This window comes from Trichosurus vulpecula, chromosome 3 (genome assembly GCF_011100635.1).
Source record: "Trichosurus vulpecula isolate mTriVul1 chromosome 3, mTriVul1.pri, whole genome shotgun sequence".
In the NCBI taxonomy this organism is placed as follows: Eukaryota; Metazoa; Chordata; class Mammalia; order Diprotodontia; family Phalangeridae; genus Trichosurus; species Trichosurus vulpecula.
In genome coordinates this window covers 100,027,735-100,048,106 of record NC_050575.1, presented here as the reverse complement: position 1 = coordinate 100,048,106, position 20,372 = coordinate 100,027,735, and the positions used below count along the sequence as shown (strand labels likewise).

Genomic DNA, 20,372 nt, shown 5'->3' with positions numbered 1-20,372 from the left:
AAACAGAAGCAGGGCCATTAAACTGCACATAAGGATTCCTGCAGCAGCACACTGATGGTAGAAAACCACATGTTTACACATTTCTTTTTTTATTAACACACCAACAATCAGACCGGACCTCCATTTTAAACTGGTTTGGCCATACCCAGCAACCCCTCAGCTGTAAGCTATGACTCTTTGCAATGAAGCCTAAACCTGCCTTGGTTTATTTGGCGTCCATTACACAGATGACTCATACTGAACTTGAAGTCCACTAAAGCTCTTAAGTTAAGTTTTTTCTATTTAATTGCATTAAATTTCCAAAATATTTTTATTTTTAAAATTATGTCCTGACAGACTGCTAACGGCTACGTATGATCTTATTTTGAACTGCCTCTGGAGTCAGAGGACTTGAGTTCAAATCCCACCTCTGACACTTACCATACCTGTATGATCCTAGGCAAGTCACAATCTCCATGGTCCTCAGTTTTCTCATCTGTAAAAATAAACTAGATGGCCTTTCAGGTCCCTTCCAGTCCCTTCCACATCTAAGATTCTTTTTAAACAAACAACTACCTAACCACACCTCAACATTTTGTACATATTAACTCAATTTTTTTATACTAAATTTGTAAGACTTTACATTTAGCCTTGGTACATTTAATCTTATTAGAATTAATAGAATGCCAAGACCTTCTTGGATCCTGCCTCTACCATCCAATGTGTAAACTATCACTTGACTTTGCGTCATCTAAAAATATGACAAACATGCCATCTATGCTTTTATCCAAGTCACTAATAAAAACTGTTAAACAGCACGAGGCCAAGCACAGGTCTCTGGAGCACTCCCCAGGAGCCTGTGTGGCAAGCTAACATGGAGCCACTGACAACTACTCTGAGTCAAGCCATTCCGCCAGCTCACACTCATTACACTGGCCAAGACAGTGCAAACAATCTGTGCTGGAAGGGTTATGGCAAATCAGGCATGAGACACTGTTGGTGGAGCTATGGTTAGGAATTAGGAGGAAAAAGTGACTAAAATGCCTGTACTCTGACTCACGGGGTCATATGCTAGTCATATAGGTCAAGGTACATAAAAAAAAAAAAGGTCTTGTCTATACCAAAATACCAATAGTAGCCCTTTTTTCAGTTGCAAAGACCTAGAAACAAAGTGGGTATCCATCAATAGGGGAATAGCTAAACAAATTATGTTACATAAACACAATATAAATGTGCTTAAAGGAACAACTATGAAGAATTCAGAGAAATTCATGACTTATGAGAAGTGATTAAGAATGAAGGAAGCAGAACTAGAAAATAAAATCCACAGTATCCACAATGACGGAAGTGGAGAGAACAAGAAAGTGAAACTAAATACTGTGTTATTATAATGGCCAAGATTGGGCCCTGAGAAGAGATAAGGAAATTCATCTCCTTTCACTGGAAGCTGTGTGTGTAATGCTTCATATGCTGTTAAGAGGTTGTCAATGTAGTAGTTGTTTTTGCTAAACTGTTTGGTGCTGGGTTTGCGTGTTTGTTAAATCTTTATTAGGAAAAGCTGGTTGAGTAAAGGGAAGGGTAGGCTGTATTTGGAAATCAATGTAAATAGAAAAAAGGGCATCAATAAAATAATTTGTTTTAAATGTTTGAAACACGTAAGGCAGGAACAAGAGGGAAGGAGTTTGTGATCAGAGGCTGGGCCCAGGAAATAAACAGGTGATTTAAGGGAAGTTTCTGTGAGTGGGATACAAGAGGAGCTCAATCACTCAGGATGCTGAAGAGCTGCCTAGGGTGGGCAGGCCTAAGGAAAGGATCCTGCTTCCTCAGTAACTATAGGAAATAAGAGGTTTACCTCAGACTGAAGGGAAAGAAGAGTGGCTTATTAAGAAAAGATGAAGGAAGCTCAATATCAGGCTACTGCACTGGTCAGCCTGAGAACAAAACACAACAGCAATCTGTTCAAAGTCTGATTAACTAAATGAGCTGAACAAGGGTTAAGTAATGAAGTCTGTACCATACTTTATCAACCTGTATTACAAATGATATCTCTTAATTCCTTCAAACTACTGCAAAGTATCTTTGCACTCTAAGTTGGGTATATTTTGCTAAAAAGGTATTTGAGGAAGTTCAATAGAAAAAAATAGTAATAGTCCTTGTGTTTTTATAAGGCTTTAAAATTTTACAAAGCACCTTCATCACAAGTCTGACGCAGATAATACCCGAGACTCAAATGGATGTGTGAGTTCCTAAATTTGGATGTTCTCTCCAATGATGCAGACCCTCATCCAGCCACTCTTGCCTATCCTGGATGATCTGCCCATGTCCTCTCATGAGATGCCAAAGAAGGCCCATGCCAGGTGCCAGAGGGCTTCCTCCATTTTTATTAACATTAAGAGGATACCAGTGGAGCTCTCTGTTGCCCCCTGCCCTTGGCACATCACCAGGCTATCTTCATTTCCATGACATTTTTTCTTCCTATTCTTCAAAGCTCCTCATTGGGTATATGTTCTGCCTACTCACATCAACCATTCTCCCTTCCTTTTCTTGGTTAAATTCATTTTCAATTCTTCAGAGATTTATTAGAGCATATGTGTCACAGCCAAACAGCAACACCAGTAAAAGGCTGGCATTTGTTCCCTAGCTGGGGATTCTTAAACTTGTTCCACTTGTGACTCCTTCAGCGCTTCTTAAACTAGGGGACCCTATATGGGGTTTAAGAAGTGCTGCCTAGAGAAACTTGGGTTCATTAAAAGAGCTTCACAATTTCCTAAAGCAGGTGGGAAGCAATTATTAATTGTCAGAGTGTGCCAAGCACTGTGCTATGTGCTGAACATAAAATGCAAGCAAAAAGACAGATTCTGGCCCTCCAAGAACTTACATTCTAATGGGGAAAGACAACAAAAAAAAGGGAGCTGAATAGATGGGGGTGTGAGAAGATGCCCATGCAGAGGGCCCAGTAGCAATCTGGATAGTCAGAAGTAGATTCAGGAGGATGATATGAAAGATAACTAGCTGGGGCCCCTTCCCAAAATGGAGGCCCCAGAGAGAAAAAAGGGCCAAAGAGGTGTTCAAGGGTGTGAAGAAACAAGGAACTGAGGGAAGTTCCAGCGTAAGAAGGCATCTGAGGCATTGTGGCAAAGTCTAGAGAGTCAGAAGCAAAGCTGGGAGGAAATGGAGGCCCCAGGAGGAACCTGCTAATGGAGAATGGGAGCTGGAGGAATAGAGGATTGCTCCAGGATGAGAAGTCCCAGGCTCAAGTCATCCATTTACAGCGTGTCCCAGATTTACATACTGATGGACCAGTTCTCCGAAACGTTCATCCAAATGCGTGTTAAAATGCATCTGAGCATATCTGGGCAAGAGACATTCTTCATCCACTTGGTTCTTTCCTGCGTCATGATCAGGGCAAACTACTGTTCATTTAGCTTAGGTGATTAAGCTCTGAACATGCTGCTGTTCTATTTCATTCCCCTGGGATCTCACAGAAATTCTGTAAAATCACCCATTCATTTCTGATTGTCCCTATCATATGACAGATACCATCATCTAATCCAGCTGCTTTTCCCACATTTGCTCTCTTTGGTTTCCATTCCTATCTTCTCTATTAGCACGCATATGTCAATAATGTAGAGAGTCCTTGCCCTTAGTGATGAAAATAGGTTAAACATCTTTGCAGATCTTTTCCACTTTTCTGCTGTTTGTTCTCTCCCTTCCATTTTCAACCTGAAATGACCTTTGGATAACTTTGATTAGTTTGTTCTCTTGCCAACCTTTAAGTCAGTTTAACCTTCCACTGTTTTTTTCCACTTTATGAGATAATACTGTTCATGATCATCAATATTCTTACTTCCTAAGACTTTACAGAAGAGTTCATATTCTAAACTGATGCTGCCTTTGGCTTCCCTCTCTCTCTGCTTGGCGAGTTAAGTGAAGTGTTAGCTGATTAAGACATTTTCTGGGTTCCTTTGGTCTTCCTGGGGCAATTCATCTAAATTTCTATATAAAATTATCATACTCAGTGTTGATGTTATTTCTGTTGCCCATTTCATTATCAATTCCTTTTTTACATAGCTCAGGTCAGAGTTGTTTTAATTGTATACCATAGCTTCCTTCCAGTTTTATTTTTTTCTCTACAGTCATCTCTTGACATTTGTAGGCTTTCACATTTGGGTTTTGGTTATTCCAGGTTGGTCATCAATAATTAAACAGAGATTTTTGAAGATCTGCAGCATAGTGCAGAAAACTGCAGATGATGCACATGTTTAAAAATTTTAATAGGTCATAAATGTAAAAATACTATATATTATAAACCTACTTTATCATTTACTACCGTGAGTATACTACCTAAGTTTGTTGTAAACAGTTACATTTGGGTACAAGTTTCAGTGCACTCAAGTATTGGCTACACAATCTCTTTGGGAATGCCTCCTCTTGGTCCCTCTACCATTCAGACCCATTCATACGATTTTCTCCCACAGTGACCTTTGTATCTTGTGTACTCTACGTAGAAGGAAATCTGTGAAGCAGTTGCTGCAGTGACACCAGCAGCTGGGCAGACCGTGAATAGTGTGCAAAATACTAACTCTCTCCCATAGAAACTGCAACTTTTTATGGGTGTTTTATTTGTTTTGTGTGTTAAATAAATATGATCAGAATTATTAAAAATAAAAGTTTGAGGTGGGGCCTTCCGTTACTTGAGGTTTTTCACAATCACAGGGGTTCTCTGCTCTCAACTCCTGCAAATATCCAGGAACTACTACAGTCATTTACTAATTACGAGTTGGGAGTCTAAATATATACAGACATCTGATTCAGGGGTGATTCTCACATCAATAAGTCTTTTCTTGACAGTTAATATGAAAGAATTACCCAAATCACTAGTAATAAGAAACATACAAATCAAAAAAGCTCTGAGATTCCACCTTAAACTCAGCAATTTGGCAAAAATGCTAAAAAATAGTTACAGTCAATACTGAAAGGGTTATGGGAAGCTAGGCACACTAATGTATTGTTGGTAGAGCTAGAAATCTGTATAACCATTTTGGAAAGCAATTTGGAATTATGCAAATAAAATTACTATAATGTTTATAGCTTTTGACCCAAAGATTCCATAACTAGTCTTATAGCCCCAAGAAGGCCACTGATAAGAATAAAGCACTCAAACATAATAAAATATTTGTAACAGCGTTTTTTGTAAGACTAAAGAATTGGAAACAAAGTAGATGTCCATTGATTGAGGGGATAACTAAACAAACTGTGGTACCGAATGTAATGGAATACTAGAGTGCTGTAAGAAATGATGAATATGATGAATACAAAGAATGGAAGGAAAGATCTACATGAAACAATGCAGAGTGAAATACGCAGAGCCAAGAAAACAATAAACACAATGACCAGAAGAATGTAAACAGAAAGAACCACCAAAAGAAAAAAAATCAAGAGTGAACGCTGTAAAACTATAAAGCAAGGCTTAAAAAAAAGAGACTTGGGAAGACGTTCCTAGCCCAAGTCACTGCAGAGGTGAGAGGACCAGAAGTGTTGCACTTTGCATACATTTTCAGACTTTTTCAAGGTATCAGTCAGTTATGACTTTCTGTACCTTTGTAAAAACAACTACCTGTTACACAGGATGGCTCTCTGGAAGGCGGAGGAACACTGGGGTAACTATAGTGATGTTAAAAAAAAAAGCAATAAAAACTTATTTTTAAACAAAGAGAGAATCGACTTCATTTTTTGTAGTCATTTAGTACTTTCCGCGTCTAGCACCTACCAATTTTTTTCTTGAAGGAAATGATCAAGATGTAAATGTTGTGAGGGACTGGTAAAAGTCAGGGAAAGTTAGGTTTCCACACAAGAGTTAATTGAGTTCCATAGAATAATTAATGGTTAGCTTGAACAAAGAAGGGAGTAAAAATTAACCAGGTTGAGGATCCCCAGACAATCAGAATGAAGTTTGTGGTTTTGCAGAAATCAGATTCAGAACGTTATTCAGGATGTTATGAAAAGTGGTTTACACTGGCCAGATAAGAGAAAACTGGGTCAAATGGCTACCTCGCATGCTTAATTGGCTAATTGAATATTACCTTACACACCCACAGGGAGGAGTTTTCCACCATTTTTGAACATGGAACGTATGTTGAGGTAGGGGGAACATTCCAAGGAATTGCGTGTTGGGGGCGTGTAGGGAAGATTGTAACCCAGAAGGGAGTGGACCAATCCGTTCTCTGCAGGGAGGTACTGAGCTGATGGTGCATCAACCTATGTCAGTCTAACAGAATAAAACTGACCTCACTCCTGTATTCCCCACTCCCCCTTCCTAAAGAAGGGCAGAGTCTGCTCCTGGCCAGGAACATAAGCCCAATTCTTTTGGATTCCTTAATAATAATAAGTTGTCCTTGATACCTGAATTTCAGTGTCAAGTGTATTTCTAACAATGTGTAAGGATTCTGTGTAATCTACAAGTCACTGGCTAGTCTCATTCCTTCTTCCTAAACCATACTTTCTTATATATTTAATTTTTAGCACCATCTTTAACTATCTATGCACTGAAGTCACTATTTAATTTAGAGGATCCTAACAAGTTTCTCAGAGAATTTCTCTAGCTCCTCTGCAATTAATATTAGTGAATAAGCTGCAGTTATTTTCATCATGATCTTTTTATAAATACTTATGAGTAGTACTTCAAATACAAGATGGCCAAGTACCCCACGAAACATTTCTTGTTGCCTTTAGGAACGCACTAAAACCAGTTCTGTCACTCTTTGCAGTCTCTAAAGAGAACCTATGAGCCAGCCTTTGCTTCAGCTACAACTTCCTTCTTTCTTTTGGTTTTTTTAATGGCAAGAATGTAAAGTTTGATATCATTCAGCTCCTCCAGAACTATGTCCATTCAGTCACCGGACAAAGATCTCCTCCACTAAGTCCTATGCTGCGATGTGGAACCTGTGGCCTTGAGGCCACCTGTGGCCCTCTAGGTCCTCAAGTGCGGCCCTTTGCCTGAATATAAACTTCACAGAACAAATCCCCTTCATAAAAGGATTTGTTCTATAAAACTTGGACTCATTCAAAGGGCCACACTTGAGGTGACCACTTGGCAAGGAATTTTTTAATCATGGTAATTTATAAAACAAAGAAAAATATAAAATGGCCCTCATTCCTTTCCACTTTTGTCGTGATGGCGACACAGCGGCAGAAAAGAGAGAAGGTATTAAGACTCCCTAGTTTTCAGTCTGTTGCCGTACATATTACTCAAGGGAGGTAATATTAAAGTAATTCAACAAATATTTAGTAAGCCTCTGCCAGGCAAGGCACCGTGCTGGGTGATATGCATACGAAGACCATAAAGAGTCCCTCTATCTGAATGCAGCATACTGTCTAGGATTATCATGACTTACTAAGGATCACACAGCTCAGGTCTGAGCTAGGATTCAGACCTAAACTTCCTGACTCCAAGTCCAGGCCACTCTCTACTATACCACCGGCCTTTCACAGGATCACAGTCCTGGAGGACCCTGTGTTTGCAAGATAATCTTACCCCTAACTCCTCAGAGAAACCCAGGGTATTATCAGATCTGGAGGTGGAGGGTAAGTGCCCAGGGTTAGTTTCATACTATTCCCCTTCCAAAGAATTTAAACAACCTTGTTCTTGGGTCCAGGTGTCTAACCTCTACCCTGTCTAGTTCACCCTATATCCACTTTCATGTCACCTGCAAAATGGGAAAAATTAAAATCATGACAATCTGAAAGTCTCAGATGAGGTCTACCAAGAGATTCTATATTCGAGGCCGTTATTTTAAATTCCTCTTAGACCTACACACCATTTACCATCCAATGCTGTTAACTTTAAATGATTCTAGCCAAATCTTCTCCTATAATAAATGCCTTAGCATGTGACTGTCACAGGATCTAAACGCAAGGGGACACTGTTTTACTTATATATTTTGATTTCCACATAATGCTCTGAGTTCTGTGTTTCATGGCTTCACAACTCCTGGAAAATCCTCTAAGCCTGCCGAGTTTCAGGCCTACTGTTCTCCTCCACCTCCATTCTGCTCTTCCCCCCATTTCGGCATGAGGCTCTGATCACCCTCCTCTACCATATATGGTCAAAAAGCACTGAACTACAGCCCCGCTGCTCTTCTTCTGGGAAAAAAAACACGTACAGAAAGACATTCCCTGCCCCCAAGGAGTTTACATTCTAACAGAGGAAGACAACTCATAAAGGGAAGCTGGAAGGAGAGCAAAGTGCAGAAATCAACCATAAAGGGACATGGTAGGGAAATTCCAGAGTCAGGAGTGAGGCCTGAAGGGGAATGAAGACACGCTGGCCTGGACATATTCCTTAAAATAGAAATTCTGGGAAGAACCAACCAAAAAGAGAAAGGGACTTGCAGGAGCATATTACATGTGAGAAGACCAGGGATAGGGTGAACTTCAGGGGTTAAGAGGCTTCTGTGACAAGACAGAGAAATCGAATTATTTTCTGAAGCCCCGGAGGCCAACAAAGGGACTGCCATCCTGGTGGCTTCACAGGCTCCTAACCTTTATAGAAACCAGTTTATTGCGTTGTAAATGGAAAAAAAACCCCAAAGTTAGTTGATACTAAAAGTCCATTTTACAACAGTCCCTGAATTAAAGAACTAATAATTCCCACACTTCTCCCCAAACTAGCACACTATTACTACTGTTCCTGATTTTGCCACAGAAAGGGTCAAAGAGGTGAACAATTCACTCTCCAACCTCTCTACCTCAAATTCCATTTTTATATAGCAAAATATACAACCACTTAGCACATACTTCATCCTTCTAAAGCCAGTCTTTGCCTAGAGCTGGTGCCCAGAAAAAAGCAATCTCAGATTTGGAAAATTGAGCATTTGTAGGAGAAAAAGCTATGGATGGGTCTCAAAATGATAGCTGGCACCCACACTTGGAGTAGCTGGAAATTAAGAAAATTAGTCTTTTAGGGAAGAAGTTTAGCATTCATTTACTGAGCACCCTATGTGCACAGACCCAGTACAACCTGCTGAGGGATACTGCTTTCCATAGAGCAGACTGGCTATCCAGAGAGCTAGGTGGCTTCTTCTTATAGAGCAGAAGGGCTCATTCATGACAGACTGACTCATACGGTGTTGAATTAATTTCTGGAGAAGACATTAAAAACAGGCCCTATTTTAAGATAATATGCCTGTTCATATTCATAATCTTTAACCAAAGGTATGCTTGTCTTTCTAAATTAAACCCTGACCCGTAGCATAATGACCAATATCAGGATTGTTAGTTAAAACAAAAAGCAATGACGCAGTTATGACAAAGCAATGACAAATTATTTCTGGGCAGGAGAACCAATCTTTCACAAACTTTTATGACCCTGAAGGAACTGATAAAATCTGTAGCAACTCCACTTTACTCTTCCCACACTACCTGCCCTTCCCCCAGCCTCTAAAATGTTAAACATGGAGAGAGATTTTGTCTAAGAAATACTAACCCTGCACTTATCTACTTAAGGAATGTTCTACAATTCCTTTCTTCCCACCCCTAAAAACAATCTCCCCTATAGCAAAGTAATTCAGCTTGGAATTTCTCACGCTTAGAACTTCTAGGACCATGGATTCAGAGTTGGAAGGGACCTAAGTAAAATCCATTTTGAGTTTAATCTGTGCATATACTTTTGTAATCACTACCCAAATATTTAATCTTCCTGCCAAACAGAGGATGCAAAAGAGACAGAGTTAATAAAACAAAAACATCCAATTAGGCATCTGTGGACCCAAACTCTCCCTGAAATACCAGTCTCTTTCACTCTTGTAGTCTTAAAAAACAAACGAGACTCCATACTGTGTACTGGGTGGTTCAAACAAGGAGTTTAAGCATGACCCAGACCGGAGTCTCCTTTCTGATGAACAATTTCCTTGACATTTTTCTAGTTTTCCACAAGTGTTCTTAGAGAGAAGAATCTGTGAGCACATAAACCAGTAAGATACAGTGTTTTTCAACTTGATGCTTCTATCAGAGAACAGGGAGTCCTCATCAGCAATAAATTTAACTCATTAAGATATCCTCCCACAATAAAACATTTAGAGTGACTTCAATAAATATGAGAAAAGTACCAGTTCTAACAATAATTATGATTTGATGGTGGCAGAGTTCCCACTATAGCCAAATTTCTACATACGCTATTAGGCATTGTTCATTTCATCTAAATTAACTCATAAAAGAACTCATGTTCTGTTTTGCAAACATTGATCTAAGGGAAATAACATAAGCACTGGGGCTTTGGTGCTAAAATGGGAATGGGGGAGGTAAGAGGGTTAAGAATTCAGTTCCTAGCCCTGAAGCTTAACTTTAAACACATACATCACCAGCAATGAAAATGTTCAGTTCCCAATTTCCAGTTTCTTACAAAGCAATACTTTTTCATGTTCAATCAAAATACAGCCTTTCTAGAAAACCTTGATCTCTTTTTTTTGGTGACAGACCTTAAAAATAAAAGAATCTTCACCAAATGATAATATCATGATCAAAGAATTTAGAGCTAGAAGGGACTGGTAGAGTCCATTTAGTCTAGTCCAAGCCCTTCATTTTACAGAGGACACTTTAGAGAGATGAAGTGACTTAAGATCGCACAGTTGATAGATGAGGCAGAGATGAGATTCAAACCCAGAACGTTTGAGTCTAATTCTACCACATGATTTAGCTCCCCTACTAGCTTTCATGCTGACTCTCACAAGGAGAAAATCAGTAAAGATGTCCACAGTCTGTAAATGTCAAAACTGCTTGAACACAAAAATAATTTCATTTTGTTCCATTTTTTGCCCAACTACAACGCATTTTTCTATTTGGGTCTCACTGAAGAAAGCTGCCTGCATGTACAATTTGTCCTCGGGAACTCACAAACGGTAGGTTTTATCAGAGGATTCTAAATAAGAGCCTCATCACCACCCCAATTTATTGAAGGAATTAATAGACTCTGAGGTCCCAGAAGATAAGGCCCCTATCTTTCTCATCTTTTTATCCTCCTAGAACTTAGCACAAGGCTTCATAGTTCTATGTCTGAATTAATAAATGAGACAAAAGTTTAGAAATGAAATGTTGGACTCAAACTTTTGCCCCACACCCCCAACTCAACATGCCATAATGAACACTTGGATAATGTAGTATTAACAGCTGATTTGGATTTCAATGATGTTTATCTGAGTGCATTCCCGCTCAACTCCACTACATACTGTACATGTTTATTTGTATAACCACACAGATACTCTTGACATCAGTCTGGAGATTTCCCGAGGGCAGGGACATGGTTTCTACTTTATTTATAACACACTCAGCACAATACTATGCCTAGGTAGGTGGTTAGTACTCTGATGATACCTAGAATAATGAAGCAACAGAGATCCAAGGATCATATGAAGGAGACTGTACATGTGGAAAACTAGAAAGTACATTTGTAGCCCTCTTCACCCTGCATAAAAAGGAGCAGGACATAGTCTCAAAAGAGGAAGAGAAATTAACGAAGCACAAATTCACTCCAATCAGGCTGCCTTTCCTTGCCAGAAAAAAAATGTTAACACTTTATTTATTGAGAATAGATAACTAAGAGTATCTATATTTTAAATGACATTGACAACTTCTCTTCAAGACTTCTGGATACTAATTTTTAAAATCACCTAACTGCCAAAAACTGCATGGGGTTCCACTGCCATTTTCTAGAACTACGGACCACAGAAAACCTCTGAGCATCTGCCGTATCATATAGGAGCTGAGGTAAACCGATCCCCCACAGCAAGGCAAAGCCTTGAAAAATGCCAACATCTGTTGAAAAAATAATCCTATAATTACAAGCAGAGTGCTGAGCATAATGGAACATACTGGTCTGGCAAAGGAAAACACAGAGGAAGGTTACAGACGGCAGAAGGTCATCAATCTGCAGAAGGGGGGGCAGCTTTGTTTGCCCAAGAGACCTTCTTTCCTTTCCAACAGAAGCTCCAGTTTGATCTGGGACAGGAGTCCAGAAAGCAACACTCACCTACCTTCTGACAGGCAGTAACATATATACATTATATTTTTTGTGGTTGAGAGTAAGGGGAGATGGGAAAAGTGGTACCACAGTTGTCATTTCCTCACCAGCAATAATCAACATCCACCCCCCAATGCCCCTAAAACAAGAAGAATGGGGGGCTGACCACTTCTTAGGGATCCCTGATGTTGGTGGAGGAGGCAAGGGAGTGAATGAGTGGGCTTAGGCAATGTTTTCAGTCACGTCAAGAAGTGGGAGGTGCATGGTGGATGATAAGAGAGTGAGTCACAAGAGAATTTCTCAAGACAACTCTGGGATAGGGAAGTTGTAGTTGTGGGACACAAATAAGGGTCCTGAGTTGGGGCTGGGGGATGAATGGGGGAGCTGGGGAAGAGAATGAAAAGGAAAAGGGATATTGGGGGCAAGCAGATAAAAGTATATTGGGAAGGGAGGAGAAGAAGGTAGGGTGTAAGAAGTGAAGAGTGGGGGGTCCAGCCTATGGGAGGCTAGAGGCATGGGATGGTATTGGCTGGGCTGAAAGAGGCCACTATAGACTGGGGTTTCTTTGGCAGTAGAATGGGGGCGAGGGGTGGGGGTAGGGGGGGAAGAGGGGATCTGGAGAGAGACGATCTGGAGAGAGACGGAGGATGGGAGCGTGTGTGAGAGAGACAGACAGAGAAAGACTGTGTGTGTGAGACAGTGTAAGTGTGACACGGAGCAAGAGTGTGTGTGAGACATAGAATAAGTGTGCTGGGGCGGGGGAAAAGGACGGGTATCCACGGGAAGCCTGAGACCCATAGCCCGGCCAGGCTGGGGAGTGCGTCCAGAGCCCCAGGGCGGTCTGTGCCTATTGGGCAGGAGGCTAGTCCAGGCCCGATATCTGGGGGGCGGGAGGAGGCTCCACAGGTGCGTGGTGGCCACGGGAGGGAAGGACAGGCTGTGAGTGAGGGGTCAGCGCGGAGTGGGGATGCGGGCCGTGTCCGGGGCAGGACTCAGACGCCGAGGCCAGGGGCAAAGGCCAGCGTCCACAGGCCGGGCGGGGCCGGGCGGGGCCGGGTCGGTGGCGCAGGAGGCCCCCCCCCCCCCCCCCCCGGGCTCGTGGGTCCGGGCTCACCTCGCTTGTTCTTGGTACCGTGCTTCTTGGCCGCCGCCAGCTCCTGCTCGATCTTCTTCTCCAAGAACTCCTGTTTCTTGCTCAGCATCTCCTCCGTGTCCCGCAGCCGCTGGATCGCCTCCTGCGGGGTCGGGCCGCCCTTGCCCCCGGACTTACCCCCGCCGGCCCCAAACAGCTTCCCGAACACCGACATGGTGCCGCCACCCCCCCGGTCCCCGGTCCCCTCCGCCGCCGCCCGGGAACCCCAGTCGAAGTCGCGGTCTTGGCTCCCCGGCTCAGGCCGCACTAAACGCCTCCTCCCTCAGCGGGGCCTGTACTCGCCACCTCCCACAGGCCCCCGCGGCATCTAGGCGACCCGACGCGGACTACAACTCCCGGGACCGCCCGCGCCATCTGCACCGCCCACTTGGCGACCCGCGGGCCCTCGTTGTACCGCGGGAGAATGTAGTCTATTACGCTCCTGGGCCGCATTGGCTGCCGGGAGCTGTAGTCCTTGACACTGCTTGGGTCAAAGAGGGCTAGCGTGTGCTGGGAATTGTAGTCCACCCCCGGGCCTCAATCCAGGAAAAAAGTGATTTGGCATCCTGATCCAGGTCAGGGTGACACCTGATTTGGTGCTGAGCTGTCCTTTGGTGCCGGAAGCAGAGAACAGCTCTAGGGCACTTTATAATCAATTCAACAGGCATTTGTTAAACACCTGTTTTGGTGATCCGCACTCACTTGGATATGGACAATTATCCCATGGATAATGGGTTTCTAGCTAGAAGGGACCCCTGGGTCATCTATTCCAACTTCGTTTTACAGATGAGGAAACTGAGGCCTAGAGAGCTTAAGTGACTTGCCTAGAATCACACAGATAGTAAACTTCAGAGGCAGGGACTGACTCAAGAGAGTGACTTTCCACTTGTATCTTGTCGTTTTGTTGTTCAGTCATTTTCAGTCTTGTCCTATTCTTCCCGACCCCATTTGGGTTTTTCTTGGCAAAGATATTGGAGCTGTTTGCCATTTCCTTTTCCAGCTCATTTTACAGATGAGGAAACTGAGGCAAACAGAGTTAAGTGACTTGCCCAGGGTCACACAGCCAGGGAGCGTTTGAAGCTGAATTTGAACTCAGGTCTTCCTGACTCCAGGCTTGATGCCCTAATTACTTCGACACCTAGCTGACCCTTATGATCTTTAAAAATACTATGCTCTGTGAGGGTCACACACAATGCTGAGACTCTGTAGACTGCGCCACCTAGACCCATATCTTGTCATACAAAAGCAAAAAGTCCTGTTCCTATGTCCCTAAAAAGACACTTGAATAACAATAGTTCACCTCTATATAGCAGTAATTCAAGAAAAGCAGCATGTGCTCAAATAACAAACTTCTACAAAGCTGGGAAGGGGAACCTGGGAGAATTGGAAAGACTGGCAATTGAGTTAAACCTTAAAGGTAGCCAGGGAATACCTTCAGGCAGAGGTGAGGAGAGAAAACATCCCAGTTATGGGGGAAAAAACCTGTGCAAAGAGTGGGAGAGGGAAGATGAAATACTGGGGAGGCAATTAGGCCAGCTAAGCTGGAAGGCAGAGAATGTATGAAGTAGGGTAATGTTGCCAGATTGTAAGGGGCTTTAAGAGAACCCTACTTCTGTTATCACAATGGAACAGCTTCTCTGAGATATGACCCATATTTACTCCATATCAACTGTACACAGTTCCTGGTTATACTGATCTACCAGCCCCCAGGTCATAATCCTCCTTTCTGAAGGACTTCAACTGGCTGGCAGTCTTCCACTCCACCCCAAAGCTTGGCCTCATTCTTGGGGGCTTAAATAACAATAATAGCTCACATTTCTATAGTATTTTAAAGTTTGTAAAACTTTTTATGGATCCTCTCCCATTTGAGTCTCAAAACACGATCAAAGAAGATGCTTTTACACTCCCCATTATATAGAAGAAGAAACAGAACCTCAGAGATGTTGAATGATTTGTGTAGGATCACAGTACCAGCAATCTCTGAGGCAGGATTAGAACCCGTCTCCCTCACTCCAAATCTAGTCTTCTCTGTCCACCGCAACACACCTAGGCACACTAATATCCCTTCCACTATGGGCTTACCATACCAAATCATCAATGTCCTCAACTCCCATGACCTTCACTCCATTTCAGCAACTCAAAGGGAGGGTCATACCTTCAAAGTCACCATTACCCATAACTCTTTTGCCTCTTTGATCAGGAAATCTGAAATTCCTTTGTTTGATGATAACCACCTCTCTCTCAATCACTCCCACTGCCTCACCCCTCCTAAACCTATTCTACAAGTTACACTACCCCTCCCGGTTCTCAGAATTTGTTGTCTCTGCTCTTATCTCAAGTTTCTCCCTTTTCCGGGCCTGACCAGTACACCGTCCTTAATTCCCTTGTTCTCTTGTCCTATAGCTGCCGGCCTGGGACAGCTAACTACAACCCTTGAACTTCATTCCTACTCCAATGGTGCGGAAGGTTATACAGCTACGCTGACTGGGTCTGCTATAGATTGAAATGATCAAATTTCAACTGGGCTTACTGCATGGCAAAGCCTTTCATTCTTTCCTGATGGCCTCTCCAAGCTGTTTCAAACATTTTCTTCTCAAGTCTCCTCCACCACCACCTCTTCCTTCCTCCCTCTCAGTAAAGTGCCTCATCTCCTACTTTACCAAGAAAATAGGGACCATCTCAAACCCCTTGACACCATCCCCTAATCTCTCCTCCTTTGCTCTAGTCTCTGACAAGAGGGAGGATCTTGACCCCATTCCTTTCTATCTCCTCCAACAACTTGCCCTCTAGATCATTTCCTCTTTCATCCTCAATATCTCCTAATCTTTGTTGTTCAACCCGTTCAGTTGTGTCTGCCTCTCCTTGACCCCATTTTGAGGTTTTCTTAGCAAAGATACTGGAGCGGTTCGCCATTTCCTTCTCCAGCTCATTTTACAGATGAGGAAACTGAGGCAAACAGGGTTAGGTGACTTGTCCAAGGTCACAAAGCTAGTAAGTATCTGAGGCCAGATTTGACCTCAGGTCTTCCTGACTCCAGGCCCAAGCTCTATCCACTGCACCACCATCTCCTAATCTATAAACCTGCTTCTCCCCCATTCTAAAAAAGCACCCTATGCTTGACCTTTACATCTCCTCAAACTATTAACTTACATATCTTTTGGCAGCCAAAGTCCTAGAAAGGGCTATTTACACGCATTCTCTCCATTGCCTCACCTCTCACTTCTCAACCTTTTACATTCTGGCTTCTGACCCTACAATTTGGTCACCAACAATTTCTGAACTACTTAGTTCAATGGACTTGAATTCAGTGCTCATAGTACTTGGGCTGTCTACACCTTTCGACACTATTCACACCCTTCCTCTAGGCCCTCTCTCGTCTTGGCTTCCATGGCACTCGCTGCTGTCTTCTGGTTCTTCCCCCTCTTCTTGCTTTCCTGTCCTGGGTCATCTCTCTTCTGCCACCCCAAAACAATGTGCTGGGTCCCCTTCTCTGCCCACATTCTCTCCCTTAGTGATCTCATTATCTCCCTTTAATTCATTTATTATCTCCATGATACCAAACCCTACATATCCAACCAGACCTAAGCTCCATCCTGAATTCTAGTCCCATAATACTACTAGTAAGTAATACTACCAGCTACTAGCATAATAAGAAGAACTAAAGAACTGCCAGGTAAGGAATGAAGGTCTTCTTTCCCAAGGAAGGTCAACACCTTCTCTGCAACTTTTAGACTTAGAGAGTAGCCTAGCATAGAAGTGACTGGGGTGGGGGGGTGAAGGGGGGAAGACACAGATTAAAATTCAATTGGGAAATATTTAACAAAATAAATAAAAATACAATAAAACATAGAAGAAATTACATTTTAAAACTAAGTCAATAGGTTGCCTGCAGAGATCCTTACATACGGATCTGAGTTTGGTACCACTAGCATAGAGCACTGAGAGGTTAAGTAACTTGCCAGTGTGTGTCGGTCACAGGACTTGAACTCAGGTCTCTCTGAGCTAAAAGGCTAGCTATCTACCCACTATGCCGGGCCGCCTCTCTCTAATGACATCTAACATTTATGTCGTATTGAGTTTTGCAAGCGCTTTATATCCATGATCTCATTTGGTCCTCACAAGCAGGTAGTGCCTATTCCTATTCTCATCTTATAGATGAGGAAACATCTGTTGAAAGAGATCAAGAGACTTGCCCAGAGTCACACAACTATTAAGTGTCTGAAACAGAATGGGGACTCTGGTTTCCACTCCAACGCCAGCACGCTATCCATCAAGCCATTCATATTACCAAGTGCCTGCTAGATATGGCCCCTTAGATGTCCTCTAGGCATATCAAACTCAACATATCCAAAATGGAACTCATCTGGTTCTCCTCAAAACCCACCTTCCTCTGAACTTCCTATTTCTGTTGAGGGCACCACCATCCTTCCAGCCACCTAGGTCTGCAACCTCAGAATCAACCCTGACTAGTCCTCTCCCTCAACCCCCATACACAATTGGTACCTTCATTCCTCTATCCCCTTTTAAATTCCCTTTCATGTACTGTCTTCCTCCATTAGAATGTAAGCTACTTGAGGACAAGGACTGTCTTTATTTCTAATTATATCTGTATTCCCAGCACTTAGTACAGTGCCAGGCATAGAGTAAGCCCTTAAAAAATTCTCATTGATTTAACTGTCCCCAATTTTCAATTCAAACAACCTCAACCTTTGTCCAAATCTACATTACCCCTAACCAACACAATTAAAATATCTTCCTCATTGTTCTCCATACATTTCCATCTTTTACCTAGATCTGATCACATCACTTCCCTACTTAAATATCTTCAGTGATGCTCTGTTGTCCCTAGAATTAAACACCAAATCTCAGTCTGGCAATCTAGCTTTTTCTTACCCTTGCCGTTTAATTCCTATTGCTCTCCTTTACGTACTTCCTGTGCCAGTCTACTTGCTGCTCCCTACCCACAATATTCCATCCCTCCCACCCCATGTCTGAAACATTCCCATCCCTCTTCTGTCTTTTAGAATCTTTTGCTTTCTTCAAGACTCAGCTCAGGTGTGACCTTCTTTCTACCCAAGACCTTTCTTCTCCCTGCTAGAAATTACATTATATAGACTTATGCTAGCTGAGTACGTGTTGTATCTCCTACCCCTTCCCACCACAACACCTTCAGTAGAATGTAAACTCCTTGAGGTCAAGGACCATTTTGTTTTTCTTTGTAACCCCTGTGACCAGCACAGTGTCTTGCACATAGTAGACTTAATAAATGTTCATTAAATTGAAAGAGGAAGGAATTTGTTTAAGGTCACGCATGGTCAGTAGCAGAGCCAGGACTAGAATTAGATCAATAATGTGCTGTAAAGCCATTTACTAATCAGAGCTTCAGCTTGACTGCTCTTCCATTATGATTAGAGAGAAGCAGACAGTGCAGCCAATGGAAAGAGCCCTGGGCTGAGGAGGAAGGGCAGGCTCTCTCTTGATTTTAGGTCCAAGGTTCTTTCTGCTACAACCTGCCAGAGATGGGTACTGCTTTTTCTTCATGTGCTTAACACCATTCCCCCCTCCCATTTTACACATGAGGAAACCGAGGCCCAAAGATGCAAGAGGATTATCCAGGGCTGTATAGGTAGTAAGTGGTAGTCATAATTTGAAGCTAGATTTTCTGTCTCCATGGGCCATCTCCAGTTGTCTTGATCTATATCTGGCCACTGGAACCAGATGGCTCTGGAAGAGAAGGTGAGGCAGGTGACCTTGCATGGCCCTCCCTCACTTAAATCCAATTTACTTGCAAGTCATAGCATCACCTTCTTGATGTCATGGTTCTCAAGAATGAAGGACAAACAACAACGAATGCCACAGATGGAGCTGGAGAGACATCAAACCAATATTTCCTGGGTCCTCAGTCCAAACTCCATACTACCCTAACCTTAAAAGCTCCTGCAATAGGTAACCATATCACCACATTCTGGCTAGTGCCCCCAGGGCACAAACTCAAAGGACCAGCAGCTAGGTGGTGAAGCGCACAGAGCACCAGACCTGGAGTCGGGAGGACTCATCTTTCTGAGTTCAAATCCTACCTCAGACACCTACCAGCTGAGTGATCTGGACAAGTCACTTCACCCTGTTTGCCTCAGTTTCCTCATCTGTGAAATGAGCTGGAGATAGAAATGGCAAACCGCTCCAGTATCTTTGCCAACAAAACCCCTAATGGGACCACAAAGAGTTAGACACAACTAAACAACAAGGGCTTTTCATTTTGCCTAAAAGCATTCCAAAAAAAAAAACAAAACAAAACCATGAAGAGAAATAGGAGAGCTCAGGGGCCTGGAGCTTATGAAACAGAAAACAAAGGAAGCCAGCTTCTACCTTCCCTGGGTGTGGGTATGGGTGAGGGGTAGGGAATGGAATGTCTGGGCATGAGAGGGGGGACTGGGCAGGGAGGTTCTGCCATCAACATTAGATCTGAAATCTGAAGGCAGAACTACCTGAACACCTGTGTCAACCTGGAGATCTTTATCTCAACAACAGACCATTTTTGTACCTGGCTCAGGGCCACATTAGAGGTCAGTGGTTCAGTTTCCAGGGGCCGCAGGAGGGTTGATTCTCATGCCCTTTACATCTTATGCCTCTCTGAGTAAGAGGGTGCTATGGGCCACCAGCTCTAGGTCTGAGACTGCAAAAGCCTCAAAGGCTTTTTTTTTCAGTTGTGTCCAACTCTTTGTGACCCCATCTGGAGGTCACAAAGATACTGGAGCAGTTTGCTATTTCCTTCTCCAGCTCATTTTGCAGATCAGGAAACTGAGGCAAAGAGGGTTAAGTGACTTGCCCAGAGTCACACAGCTAGTAGTGTCTAGATGAGTCTTTCTGACTCCAGGTCTGGCAGTCTATATACTGTACCCCCTACCTGCCCCCCAAAGCTCCTAAGGCCCATTAGGAAATAGCTATTAAAATGGCTTAATCTTAATTATTTAAATGAAACATTATCCTCTCATCTTTGCCCTGTTTTGCATCCCCAGTACTTGGCACAGTGTCAGGCACATAGCAAGTGCTCAATTATCAGTCAACTGACATACACGATTAGGGAGGCAAGGTGGGAAGAACATTGGCTCTGGATTAAGAGGGGGCCTAGGTTCTAATCCCACTTCTGATATGTCTTGTGTGAACATGGACATATTATTGAACCTCTCTGGACCCAGCTGTTTCATTTATAAAACAAGGGGACTAAACTAGCTGGTCTTTGAGGTTCCA

At 42.8% G+C, this 20,372-nt stretch overlaps 1 protein-coding gene across 1 annotated transcript in view; it reads right to left on the bottom strand.

Annotated features, from left to right (window-relative positions):
* CHMP4B (charged multivesicular body protein 4B) overlaps window positions 1-13,522 on the bottom strand; it is a 61,114-nt gene extending 47,592 nt beyond the window's left edge. The window contains exon 1 of the mRNA XM_036751707.1: window positions 13,107-13,522. Coding sequence (XP_036607602.1) covers window positions 13,107-13,299 — 193 coding nt within the window. The 5' untranslated portion in view covers window positions 13,300-13,522. The remainder of the gene's footprint in view (window positions 1-13,106) is intronic.
* Between the last annotated feature and the right edge of the window lie 6,850 nt (window positions 13,523-20,372).